General features: G+C 36.5%; 1 protein-coding gene across 2 annotated transcripts in view; it reads left to right on the top strand.

Moving 5' to 3' along the window:
• The first annotated feature begins 1,645 nt into the window (after positions 1-1,645).
• The window catches only part of ix (mediator complex subunit intersex), a 31,574-nt gene continuing 18,195 nt past the window's right edge, over positions 1,646-15,024 (top strand). The window contains exons 1-2 of one of the 2 annotated variants that reach the window (XM_083123254.1): positions 1,646-2,209; positions 8,686-8,747. In XM_083123254.1, coding sequence (XP_082979380.1) covers positions 1,976-2,209; positions 8,686-8,747 — 296 coding nt within the window. In that variant the 5' untranslated portion in view covers positions 1,646-1,975. The remainder of the gene's footprint in view (positions 2,210-8,685; positions 8,748-15,024) is intronic. The other variant, XM_083123253.1, reaches the window with a different exon arrangement.

The following is a 15,024-nucleotide window of genomic DNA, read 5'->3' as shown; positions in this document are numbered from 1 at the left end:
TATTTTATACTAAGTATTTGACCGGTTTGACGTTGTGTGCGTGTATTGCGTGTGTGTTTGCTAATGAACGTTAAATTCCATAATGCCTCCAGTTCTGTCGAAGTTGAAATCAAAAACCTTGCATAGCCAAGCTCGGGAAATTCTAAGCAACGTGCACGAGTTCATGAAGGAGGAAGCCAGTCATGGTGTTAGCATCCCAATAAAGCATTTTGGCAAGAGAGCAGCGAACTGCAGCAACAAATTGTTCATATTTCATAATTTTGGAATTATTCAAAATAAATAAATTATGTGGCTCCAACATCATTTCAACTCTGGCTCCGGCACGTGTTCTTGTAGAAATTGCATAGAGGAGGCTGTCATTTTTGCTGCTTAATGCGATACATATTGTTTTCTGTGTTAAAATTGCCATGCTTTGATGGGTGACCAAGTTCATAGCAGGGCCGGCGGAAGGGGAGGGCGAACCGTCCCATCGCCCAGAGCGGCAAAATTTGAAGAGAAGAAAAAAATAAGCCTATTGAAAACTGTGATCGAGCGAGATATTCTTTTGCGCTGAATAGTATTGAAATAGCATAAGAAGTCTCATTATTTATTTTATATTTTGATGTTTTAGTTAGGAATATATTGATTTTCAATTTTCCGTTTCTGCGTAATGACCGGGGGGGGGGGGGGGTCGAAATAGAGCGGCATCTGCCGCCACCTCCCAGGGAGGCAAAATGACTAGCGCCGGCCCTGGTTCATAACAAAAGAAAAGCCGCGCAGCTTATCGTCTAGTGGCAGTATATGTACTTGTTATTGTTGTGGAAGCCGGCATCCTTTGTAAATGTACAACAAAGGCAACCGACTGTCGCCGATCTCAGAGAGGAAATAATAATACTGCTTCAGGAGGAGTGTTATGGTGCAATTGTAGCGGTTTAACACGTTGGCATGTTATTATCTGCCGTTGCAGTTCCATACCAGTGTATACGGGTTTTGGGAGTGAAAAGTTAGAACGCCACCAGTGCATTAATGCAATGAAAAATAATATATATATATTTTTTATTTTGTTTGAAATCACTCAAATAAGGAATCGTATGAAGAAGTCTTCTTTGCAGCATTTTTGGTATTTTTACTTATGTGTTAGTTCATATTTTGCGAATTCTTAGTCCATATGTATGTAGCTACATACAAAGCCACTTGTTAGTACATATTAATCCTAGTCCTGGTATAATGCATGACGTTTAAAACTCAACGTTAGATAGACCTGAATTCTCTAATTTTATTGTTGTACGTAACAGCTGTGCATCGGAGCACTGCAGCGATTTTTCTATCTGCTCCATTAGCAACACTGCTTCTTTAGTTGTTTCGCGCATCGCACGGCAGAATTATCTGCGCTCGACTCTAACAGCGGTGCTGGAAGGGAGCCCCTGCCATTATAGTAACCGGTTTCGTCGGGTACAAGAGATCTGACCAATGAGGATGTTTGGAACCCACGTGACTGTCACTGCAAACAGCAAAAGTACACCGCAGCGCCATCTGTTGAACGATACAACGGAAAATCCCTCTCGGTGGGTTGCAACACTGCTCACTTTTATCGCTTGTCGCTATATTCAGGAACATCTGGAAATGTCCATTGTTGAGCAGCTCACTCTACATGGAATGGAAAACATTATTATTTGTGTTGAAATGGTAAAATGAATAAAACCAATAAAAAGGAACTCCACTATGCATAACCTAGTAAAGTTAAGTAACATAATATAACGTAAATTTTGCAAAAAAACATTTATGCTGTCGGCGAATATTCAGTGCAGGATAAATCGTAATGCCTCGATTGTTTATGAACGTTTTATGACAACCCCCGTGTTTGATATGAAGTGTACTTTGAACTTCAGTGTGTAATTTTGCATTTGTTTTTTCATGTTTTAAGTATTTGTATGTTAATTTTGTGACTGGAATATTGAAACTTATTTGACGAAGTGAACAATAAAATACATCAAAAATGAATATACCTGGTATGCCCGGTATGCAGCAACCAGGATTGCAAGCTGCAATGCAACCTGTTTTGCAACAAGCAATGCAACAATCTGCACAACAACCTGGAGGCCCACCTCAACAACAACAACCGAACCAAGCACCACAACAAATGCTACCATCGCAACAAACTCAAGATAATAAATTGGATAACATTTCGAAAGTAAAATCGCTGATTGGTCCGTTAAGGGAATCGTTAGCCGTAAGTGTTTATTCTCGAATGACTAGTACATTTGTTCTCCAGGATAAAACTATAATTACATACAGTGGCACAGGAACGTTTTTTATTTGGGGGATACAGAATTCACTTCCACACGTACACACATACATATATATTGAGGATGCGCAAAATTCCATTGTAGAACAACACACATAATATTCTGGCATTTTAATGGGATGTTTAGATAAAACATTTTTGTTTATTTTTTCGGTAAGAATATAGAATACAGAGAATGTCTTCAATTTCTTTCCTCCTACTTATACTCACTAAATATGCAGTCCTGGTAACGTAACTGGAGTAAAAAATTGGGTAACAGTTCGTTATATCGGAGACACATTACAATTGGATATTTTGTGTTTCTCATGGTTCGAACTTACGAATTGTGTATTGCGGAACATAGTTGAAGGTGCCATTATGCTTTTTACACGAAAATTTCCGTTACAGAACATAGCACAGCTGTGGACCATCGGGCGTCGTGCTTGTGTTTTGTCGATTTGGAGTGGGTATGCAGTGTTTCAACCTTCTTAACCAAAAAATACATACTTTCGTGCTCATTATGTCATCACAAACCATTGATGAATAACCCCAAGAAACTATTCACGATAGCTCCACAAACCATTGACGGATAACCCCAAAAATTATTCACGATAGCCCCACCAACCATTGACGGATAACCCCAAAAACCATTCACGATAGCCCCACAAACCATTGACATCAGGACTGCTCGCCTTTCTCCCCGCTTTTCGAGTGACTTATGCAGTTCTTGCATGGTCACTGTCCATCCCCGTTTACGAAGAAAAACTATCACCCTGTCTCTGAACCGCCCATCCCAATTTTTTCATCAAGCATTAGTACTCACTCTCAGCTACCTGTATATAAAATTTGGGTGAAATTGAAGGGGGGGCATTGCACGAAATTTGCTCTTGAAGTTAGTCATTTATTTTTCTAAAAAAATACATGAAACTATACATAAAATACATGATTATTGATACACTGCTCAGAAACTTTATTTAAATGAAAGCTTACACTATCCTGAGCAAAAGAAATCAAACTTGAAGTTTCTACGGAGGAAAAAGGCCGAGGGCAAGCAACACCAAGACCGCATCTGTCTTTGGCAAGGGTGTTGGAAAGAATTCGTCCACACGGCCACAAGTGTTGCTAACTTCCAGAATTTTCTGTGCATCCGTAGTACCACCTAACGCGGTACGATTTTCATGTTTGATACTCTATAGTAATCAACAAATTACATTATGAAGTTAGCCAGTGATCACAAGTCGTATGCTATTTATAAGAAATGAAATCACAGCCGGTACTTGAACATATTCGTCATGTGGCCGCTTTACTTCAATTCATATCTACTTGTATGTAAAAACTTTAGTGTTTTAGGTGGACTGTCGAGCTAGGAAACAGTCATCGTTGAAGGAGTGGATCTTTGGATTTTGTTGAACTTGGAATGGAGAGAGAAATAAATAGGTGCAAGTGAAATCAATGACACCATATTCAAAATACCGTGGTCAGCATTCAAATGATTTCTTAATTAAAATCGTTCAAGCAAAGTTGATTCTGTGTGTCATCATTTATTTGCAGTAGTAATGTAGGTATATGAAGACATACGGATTATGTACTAGAAACACAATTTGTAATTTTTACACAAATCAATGATAATTAACTGTAAGTTTCTTTCACAGTAACTGTAAAGTAACTCAGTTACTTTCAAAGTACCAGTAACTGTAACAGAGTTACTTTTTAAATGAGTAACTGAAACTCTGTTACTTGTAAAAAGTAACTTACCGAACACTGTAAATAACCTGTAGCCTAAGTTCAAAACAGTGCATACTTAATCTTCCTGGTGCTGTTGTATAGTACTTTGCAATCGCTGACACATTGTACTGCAGGTTGTTATTATTTCACCTTACGTGATTAATAAGACATTTATGCCTCTAACTTGTTACTTGATACTGTTGATGTCTATACAAGTCTTCTAAGTGTTCCAACCACCCCATCACAAGGAGATTTTCTGTGGTATGTGGCAAGAAAAGCTCCATTTGGAAAAACTTCAATCAGCACAAATGTGTTAATTCTTACTTCATATTACGTATCTCCGGGAAGACTATAAAGAAAAATTTCCATATTGAGATAAAATGCACAAAAAGAAGAATGTTCTCGAAGAAAATTTGCTAAGCTTGGGAATGCTAATGACTATGATTATAATTTTTTTAAAAAATTGAAGACAGTTGAAACTAACTTAGATAGTGTGGAACTTCAATTTTACATTGTTCAGGGGACCAAGCTGAAAAAACTTAGAATACTAGAAAATGTAAAACCGAGGAAAATTTGCTATGTTGAGACCACCAATATTAGATGTAAAATGCAGGGAAATGTAAAATCGAGGAACTTGAAATCGGGGTTTCACTGCAATTATTATTTGTAGGTTTTACGTAATCTATAAATTTTGGATAGGGAAAATAATTCCCTTTGCCCCCACCAGGTTACGCCTATGCTTACCTTCACACATAGTGAACAGAAATTTTGAATATTATACCTCAAAACATATTGTACTTCAGACTTTGTGCTAAATACATAAGTATTTTTAATAAGATTATCTTTTAATGCAAATGATTTTTTTATCACCCTGTCTCTGAACCGCCCATCCCAATTTTTTCATCAAGCATTAGTACTCACTCTCAGCTACCTGTATATAAAATTTGGGTGAAATTGAAGGGGGGGCATTGCACGAAATTTGCTCTTGAAGTTAGTCATTTATTTTTCTAAAAAAATACATGAAACTATACATAAAATACATGATTATTGATACACTGCTCAGAAACTTTATTTAAATGAAAGCTTACACTATCCTGAGCAAAAGAAATCAAACTTGAAGTTTCTACGGCAAACCTGAGAGAAGATACTGTAATTTATAGCCTAATGCGTGTCATTCAAAGTGGAGCCGCATGTGGCGTACAGGGAGATTTTTAAAATCGCGTAATTTCTGAACCCCTTGACCAATGTAAAAAAAGTTGTCATTTTTGTAATTAGCATCAAAAGTTCTATAAGTATACTGAATTTCATCAAAATCGGAGATGGTGGGTGACATGGCCTGGATGATTTGACGTGGAATGACCCATCTATGAGTCAGCCTACGAACTTTTCAGCCCAACTGTTAAATAGGCTAATTCAAAAACGGCAACTTAAGCTACTATTTAATCTAAAAGAACTAGATTTCATACACAAATCTACATGCAGAGAATCAGGGCGGTTAGCTGTGAGAATAACCAAAACTATCACGTGGATTGAGGGTCAGATAATGATCTTTCTATTCTTCACCCCTACTATAATTGTGAATAGCTGGCCAACGGATGTGATTGTCTAGCCACTCATGACCAGGTCCACAAGTATAGTGAAAAGCAGGACTGGATATATTTGACTACACACACTGAAGCCTTTTAGACTGCAACCTCTTTCTCCTCACTCACATACATGCACAAACAACTAATAATGGGCAAATATTCTTCTTAAATAATGTAAGCTACATACAAGTGTTTTCAATTTTAAACAAGCTGATTTATTGTCACAGTTTGATTCTTCGAATAATGCATATAAATAGAATATCTCCTTTTCCCATTTAACATTTATGATACAAATTCTCATGCAATTAACCCTTGAGTAATAATCACTATGGAAATTAGATTTATGCAATAATTCACAATTCTTCCACAAAGATTATAATATCAATGAACAACAAAGTAATGCTTGACAAATAGTAAGATGATAATTCTGAATCTGGTCCTTCATATTGAAAATTCATGTATGAACAAATATAATTCTAACTTCTGAATGGAAGATATAGCATGTTTTTGAACTCATTCTACACTTTTTTAACAAGTCTGTATAAAATAACATATAATAATATTATACCATAAATGCACTGATACACACCATAAAATAATATCTGTACACACACACACAAACACACAGGGTTCAAGGGTCAGTTTCCATCAGTTGGAGAATTAGACTTTTTGCTCGCTTTCATTTATGTTAGATCCTATATGCGAAGCGTGGACCAAAAGAGAGAAAAGATTCAAATTTACAGCTGTTACTTTACTATCAATGGATTTGATCGGTCCAATAGTACTATTAATCCAAAGAATTACTGCCATCCATATTCTGAGGCATGCTACTAGGGAGACAATGTTGCCAGCAGCTTTGAGCATCAATATACGAAAATATAGAAATGATCAAAAGTTGATGCATGGACTTCCTCAATCATACCGTGAGAGAGAACTTATAGGAAAAAAAGGGTTGATATTAAGCAATCACCACAAAGTCTAGACATTGAACTATTGCTCTTCATGATTATTCAATAATTTATTTGTAATATTAAATAAGGGTGCATATTAATTATCGTATAAAGTTTAAAAGATGAGAAATTTATTTAGAGTCAAATTGGTGGGATTGGGGCATTGATTTTGAAGAAATGAATTTACTGGGCTATGGTCTCCTGAAGGTCGAAAACCCTAAACTGGGTGGCCAAAACATATTACAACTCACTAAATTATACATGATATACTGAAAGCCAGAATACAAATATATTTTGCTCAACACAAATATAAAGGTGTTTGATACTAGATTTTCATAAGATGTGCATGCTTGTATGCCAAATTCAAATGTTGAAAATCATATATACTATTAGATTCTATTTATAAAATATTAAAAAAAAACTACCCTAGTTATGTGTCTCGCAGTGTGGTCGAAGGCATCATGCTTTAGGCTCTGGCTACGGGATGTGTGCAGGTTTGAGTCTCCTGGGAGAAGCGTAACAACTTTTCTCTTGAAATTTCGGCCCCTGTACGGGACCAGTGGCGACCCATCATCATGAGGAAATTGGAGAAAGACTAATGAGTAGCGTAACCCAGACATGAAAACCTACAACAATGACTGGGCGTTTGTCATGCTGACCACACGTCACCCCGTAATTGTTTGAATGATCTCCTACCTCGGGTGAGTGAGTGAGTTAGTAGGGTCAGGTGGGAGTGAGGCCGGCAGTTGGTAGGTATGCCCGAGTCCTCAATGGGCTGTTCCGCCATGGGTTATTATTATCCTAGTTTTGTAAATATGTATCTACCATGTAGATATATTTAATAAGCCTACTGAAACATGAAGATAATACTCAGAAATAACCTGTCTTTTTTAAACCACTTCCCATGTCTAGATATGAATTCCATGTTGAATGTTGTATTTTAAATTTAAAAATGAGTGTCTTTTTACAGTTGAGAGACAAACGAAACCCATGGAAAATGAAAAATACTGGCAACTCATGTAATTCATTGATTTGAAATACTTTTGGGAAAAAAGCCGAGGGAAAAACTCAAAACAAGCTGTTTTTTCGACAACTTCCAACTCTTAACTTTCATGCAAGTTCCATAAAAGTAAATTTCATATTATACAACAGTAAACAAGTATTTTACTTATTTAATTTTGGACTTACTAAAGTCTTTCTGAACCTTACCCCTAAATACAGCCTTGCCTGCTAAACACTCCTAGTAAAACCAAGTCGTTCTGTTTTTGTTTTTTTACAACTTGATGGAAGTCCTTTTTCCTCTCTCTCTGCCACCCCTTGTTTTATGATATATTTCAGATTCTACAATTGTTTTTGTAAATATAAAAATCATGTGCCTCAATACCTCTCTCTGCTCAAGGCTAAGTACATTGAAATTTCATTAGCACCATCAAAGATAATTACAGGTAACATGCAATTCTACTCTTGTAGGTGATTTCCACTTACATCTGTTTAACCTTCAAATCAAACATTTGTGAACGTCAGGCCATTTCAGCTTCTGTTTTCCTATATACTTCACCTACAGAATATATACCCTCTTCCTTAGATACATATCTTTCAACTCCGTAAAATTTCTGAAAATGTCTTATTCTCATTTCTCCAAATAAATAAATACAATTTTATTTCTTGTCATAGTAAGTTAACACCCGAGCATGAGGAAGCTGTGAACGGTTAAAACTCTTTTATCAGATAATCTTTTTTTTATGTGAAATGATTTTAAGAATTTTAAGAAATACACAAAACATTTTCTCTCGCTGTAATCAATAATTAATAAAATACACATGTTATTCCATGTGATATAATATTGCACGTGTAATATATACTGTAAATCTATTAATAACATTTTTCAGTACAGTGTATCAGTATTGGAATAAGAATTAATAAATTGTTGTCTTTACAACAGTACTAGACTCTAACTATAGTAATACTAGTTTTGTAACTTAACATTTCAGTTATTATAACTGTAATTTTTTAATGTACAGTATATGTTTAGGAATCCAAAATAAATGCAAAATAGCCATGACATTCAGGATTTGAGTGTAATTTACAAATTTGTTTAACATACCTGTTCAAAAAGTAGATCTGAAAGAAAGAGTTTTAACAAAGTTTCTATCTTTTGCAGGCAACCCTGAAAACAGCTGCGCAGACATTGCATCAAAATAGTCTCATTGATGTTGGTTCAGTGTAAGTAATTGTGTTAGATATGTTCTGTGGTTGCTTTTAGAGTTATAGACTGTACATTATATGAAAACAACAGTGGCAGCTGATGATCCAAGTCTCTGGCCCCATGGGAAATGCCATCCCATAATGCATATACAGTACTCTTCATGGTTAAGTCGGCCGTGGAGGGAGGGCTAATATGGAAGGTAGTGAGAGCGCGTCTGCCGGCAAACTGGATGCAACATCCACGTAACTGAAACCTCTAGCTATGTAATGAAATATCCTCGTACAATTACATTGACAGTTACAATTAAAGTGAGCACGTACTTTTTACAAGAGGTACTGGAAATGTCTTCCTGCATACACACATTTACGGCATTTTTTTAAAGGAAATTTTCACCAACACATATAAATTCCTCTTCCGAAATTGCTTTAATTTCTCTCCTGATATTTTCTTTCAATTCTTCTAATGTGTAGCTTCAGGTTTGAAAGCTTGGTAGCTTGCCATGTAGACGTCATGAAAATGTTTGTTTTTGAGGAGTATGCTCCAATCGTGCTCCAACATCGTCTACTTTCTACTCACTAAGCTCACGTCGTTTCAACCTTCGCTTCTTATGAAGAACAGAGTCTGTTTCCATAAATATGTTCACAAGTTTTCGAACACTGTCCCGATGTGGAACAGGAAAATCTGGGAATTCTGCTGCAAAACACTTTCTCTTTTCCCTACAAGAATTCATAATGACATAAGAGTCGTACATAAAAATTCATTGTTTTAAATTATACGTAAACCGTGGCATTATTAGACTGGAGGAAGCACAAGTAATGCATAAACTAAAACAAAACACTTGTTAACACCTTAACACTTCACAAACACCAGCTATCTGGATACTGAAGCACTGACACGTCCAATGCCAAGGTCAGCATAAAGTTGTGAGTCTAAATTCCAGCTAAAGTCCGATGCTCTAGCTGCTGCTCCATGGGCGACTTGACCTTGAAAAGCACTGTATAACCTGCACCTAAATGTTTAACGTGTTGGAGTTGTTGTTGCTATTATTATTATTATTATTATTTAGATTTTCAGACTTAACAAGCATGACGTTATTCTCAGGAATAAAGGGGGGAATCCAGTGTTAATTTACTTGTTTCTTTTTTTGGAGGGGGCATAACACAGTTCAACATCCGGTGTTGTTTTGTTAGCTCTTATGGTCAGATGTCAGGATCTCCGCTCCACAGTAATCAATCATCCTAAATCTCTTCTGTTGTTCTGAAATTTGAAGCCTGGTTCAAATGGTTCTTCGAATGTGAAATATAACAATCCACATTTATAGAGTCCTTTCTGTATCTGATACTTAACACAATACATAGTAATATTTTTTTTTCTCACAGATATTTGTGTTACATTTTCTTCAATATCCCATTTTAGGATAATTTTTCTGCATGTGAGACTAGTTTTCCTTCTTATTTATCCAACACATGTGTGTGTATTTATAAAGACCACCTCTTATTTTCTACATTAGTTAAAATGGCAGGTCAGTATAGTATACCTGTGAATGCAGTTTTCTTCCTGAGCCTATTGTTTATTCTTAATGTCCTCCTCTCTTTCCTGCCAGCCTTGCCCTTCCTTAAAGATTGCAGAGACACTAGTTACGCACAGAATCAAATGGAAGTAAAGTGCTTGGGAACATTTGAAGTTCTCCGGGAAACCAAAGAACTTCAATAAAAATAATTACATTATTATGTAAATGGGCATTAGCTGTCACTGTTGGCATAAGTCAGCCTCATATGGCAGTTGAGTCAGTTTTCAATTCAAAGTGGAACATCATCTTCATTTCTTTGTTTTGTGTATAAAACCTTAAAATTTATCTCAACCTTAATTCTGTCCTGAATTGTGTGACTGTCTTCTACATTCACAAATAACTAATATTTACTTGATTTCTATTGCGTACAAGTTTATAAAATTAACAGGGAACTATTGAGATTAAGAACGCTGTATCAATGTCGATATTTGTTTTACATTGTTGATTTCGATTCGTTTTTGTTATATGTAAGAAGATTGACTTAAAAATATCTTGTGTCAGAAATCGAAAATGAGTTTATATCAAATGTTATAAAGTGAAATAATATTTTGGAAGTTGCGTTGTGTTGTTTAATTCTTGCAATGTAAGTTTAATAACATTATGAAACCAGTTGAGAGCTGAGGACTTGCAATTTAATTTTAAAATTGTGTTAGTCTGCTCATCCTTTGCGTACAATATATATTCAGTGTGAAGTATCGTTGCAAGAAATTGGTGGCCAGTGTGCGGGAATTTGGTTACACTGAAGAATTATAATTTGTAGACTTATTACCTACGGGTACTTCAGATTTTAATGCTCAATTATTGGTCATGTTTCGGGAATTGAAGGAATCGAATGACAACGTAAGACAAAAGTATTCAGAGCTTGAAAAATCTCAGAAAGAGCAGTTGTCAGAGCTTGAAAAATCTCAGAAAGAGCAATTGTCAGAGCTTGAGAAATCTCAGAGAGAGCAGTTGTCAGAGTTTGAAAAATCTCAGAAAGAGCAGTTGTCAGAGCATGAGAAATCTCAGAGAGAGCAATTGTCAGAGCATGAGAAATCTCAGAAAGAGCAGTTTGCGGAACTTGAACTTGCCAGATTAGGGAAAGTAATAATGAAGGTTTAATTGTTGAGATCTGTGAAGCACGATTAAGTGATGTAACAGCTAAACTGCTGATGACTAATACTTCAACAATCCATAAAGCTGCAGGGAACAATGGCAACATTACTGAAATTTTACGTAATCCAGAGCATCCTGTATCTTTATCCTTGTCATCTTCCAGTGCTTCAGAAGATGAATCTTTTCCATTGCATATGTCAGAAAAATGCAAATCTACAGGAAATCCTAAATCTAATTTGTCAGCTCCTACTTCACCAGATAATGTGCGAAATTCTCGATTAAAGAAGCCTCATAAAACTTCACATGTTAGTTATGTTGATCCAGCAAATAATGCTTCACAATCTAGCAATATAGACTCTGATATGTCTGAAGTAAACAAAACTAGATATAATTCGCAAGCAACTTCTGGCAAACGATTTAAACTTAATTATAACACGAAGCACCATAGGCACACTACTATCATTGATTCTGATACAAATAAACCATCTACTTCTAAGGAACAACCACGAAAGTATCTACGGTTGAATGACTTGAATATGTTGCCTAAATTTTCTGGAAATCCAGAGAAATCTAGCCCAAGGAAGTTTATTAAAACCTTAACTTCACATTTGGATTTGCTTCAGATTCCAAACGTTCAGAGATTGGAATGTATTCGGAATTGTTTTCAAGGGCCAGCCGAGGGATGGTACAATACACACGTGGATTCCTTTATGACATACAAACATTTTGTACATGAATTTCTGAACCAGTACATTTCATACTCATTGACGCTGGCTCAGTTGTCAGAATTGAGGAACAGAAAGTATGATCAAAATAGCGATATGAGCATGGAGGCGTTTGCCACTCGTACATACTCAATATATTATAATTTGGTAGAGCGTCCTAAAGATGCAGAAGTCAGACATTTTGATTAATCAGTTTCCATCGATTACGGCACAGACGATATTGGGTGCTGGCCTAACGAAGATTGACGACGTTATTAATTTACTGAAGAGACTGGATTTGATAAAGACCAGATCTAGTAAGAAGTGTGATTTGCCTAGTGATTTTGAAGTGAGAACATCCAGGTTTACTAAGGATTCAAATGCGTCAGATTTCAGAGATAAACAAAGGTACAAAGTTCAGACAGTTAACACGCAACCAAGAAACAGCGAGCAAAATCCTAATGAAAGGAATAATGGACAGTTTTCTCGCAATAATAGAGATTCTAATTCTTGTTCTACATCCGGTGGTAACTCGTATAATAGAGGGCAAAATGTGAATGACAATTCTGATCGGCATCAGGACTTTACATTCAGAAGAAGGAATCAAAATAATTATGGCAATCAACAGTTCTTTAGAAGAAACTTAAATGCAAATAACAGAAGTTATAACAATACCATATTTCGATGAGACAGTGCGACACCACAGAATGATAGACGTTCTGATATAAGGCAAGGTTATCTACAAACAAGGTTTAATCAGTGAAGTAAATTTATGTTGTAATTGTCGTCAGCCCTGTGAACAATCATTCGCTTCTCTTAACAGTAATGCTATTTCAGGTAGCCGATTGAATGAAAACGTTGTTTCATTTGATCCCAGAGAAACACAAGTGATACAACCAGTGATGGAGTCACAGTCAAACGAGCGCCGTGGGTAAATGGAGCCCGATTTACTCGCAGTGAGAATACAGAGGGCTGTGTTGCAAGTTTTAACACAGAATATGGTTCACACAATGATCAGTCACAAATTACAAATATTTCTCCTGTATATGATAATTTTAAAGATAATGACCAGCTAGCAGTGTTTTCCCAACTGGAATGGTACGAAGAGGAATCCACTTGGACCATGGATGATAGTGGTGTACCATTTCCTATTACCGATCAACCTGTTATTTTTGGGTCCATTTGTAATTTAACAATTCGATGTATTATTGACAGTGGAAGTCAATGTAATCTAATAATAATAATAATAATAATCCTTAGCGCGACAGCCCATGAAGGGCCTTGGCTTACCTACTGACTGCCAGACTCCCTCCCACACTTTCCTTCGTCACCTCTAAGCGTGGAGATCTTCAACCAGTAGTGGAATAGTCGGGGGGTCAGCCCGACGTATCCCCAGCCGTTATAGTAGGTCGACTCGACCGGATTACGCTCACTCACTCGGAGCTTCCCAATTTCCTCACGATGATGGGTTGCCACCGGCCCTATACGTAGGCCGAATAAGTTCCAACCAGAGCCGGATTTGGACCTCCGCCGTCCCACAGCGAACGATCTCAAGACGAGTGAACCGCTTAACCCGCTCGACTACGGAAGAGGACCAGTGTAATCTAATGAGTTACGAATTATGGTGCAGTATAAAGTCCATTGTACAAAGTGCGAAATTGGAATCGATAGATCAGGTAAAATTATTACCATTTGCTGGACAACAAAAATTTCAAGTTGTAGGTAGGAAAATCCTTCACCTTTTAATACAGTCGGAGACTTTTCCGTTGGATATGTTTGTGTTAAAACAATTACATGCAGATATAATTTTAGGTATACCATTCCTTAGGCAATATAAAGCTATACTGAATTTTAGACAGGAAGAAGTTACATTGGTATCTCCTGCAAAACAAGAGTTGACACAGTCTTTGTATCGACTGAAGGCAATCGATCAGCATGTTGATAAAAGGGTTGAGTGCATTACGGCAGAAAATTTGCCAATGAACACAAATTCCGAAGAAATCTACATAGTAACTGAAGAGAAAATTTTATCAACAGTACAAAATTGTAGTAAACTCTCCTCACGTCAGCAAGCGCTCTTACGTGAGTTGCTATTAAAATATAGAATGCAGTTTTCGAATAAGCCTAGACCCGCTCATGTTGAACCATACAAGATAATGTTGGATACTGATTTACCAATTCGTGCTCCAATTTATCCGGTTCCTTTTGCTAAAAGAACAGCTTTGGAGAGTGAATTGAATAAGTGGAAGAACTGGGGCATTATAAAGGAAATGTCGTCCCCTTACCTCAATCCATTGCACATAGTTCCAAATGCAAATGGAGAATGACATCCAGTGGTAGACTTTCGTCGTTTGAATAAGCATGTGATTTCCCCTCTCACTCAAGTCGAACCCATAACTGAACTTCTGCAACACTTTCATGGTGCTACATTCTTTAGTTCGATTGATTTATCATGTGGATATTTCCAGATACCACTAACTCCAGACTCCTATCCATATACGGCTTTTTCATACAGAGGGTGCCAGCACGTGTTCTGTTATTTACCTTTTGGTATTAAATCAGCGGTGTCCCGTCTTTATGGATCGCATGAACAACTTTTTTGGACCGGAAACCAGTTCTTTTGTGTTGGTATATATTGACGATATTCTTATTTTTAGTTCGAATGCTAGTGAACATTTCAAACATTTGGAGTATACATTGCAGGTTCTTTGAAAGGCAAATATGTCCATTAACTTTGCAAAGTGCAAGTTTTTTCAGGAAGAAATTCTGTTTCTTGGACATGTAATATCTGGTACAAAAATTAAAGTGGATCATTCTAAGGATGCCGCATTGTTGCAATTTCCAGTCCCAAACAATAAGAAATCACTGAGAAAATTTATTGGATTGGCGAACTGGAGAAGCCGATTTATTTCTAACTACTCGCAT

This window comes from Lepisma saccharinum, chromosome 5 (genome assembly GCF_977018435.1).
Source record: "Lepisma saccharinum chromosome 5, izLepSacc3.1, whole genome shotgun sequence".
NCBI lineage: Eukaryota > Metazoa > Arthropoda > Insecta > Zygentoma > Lepismatidae > Lepisma > Lepisma saccharinum.
This window is presented reverse-complemented; position numbering and strand designations above follow the sequence as displayed.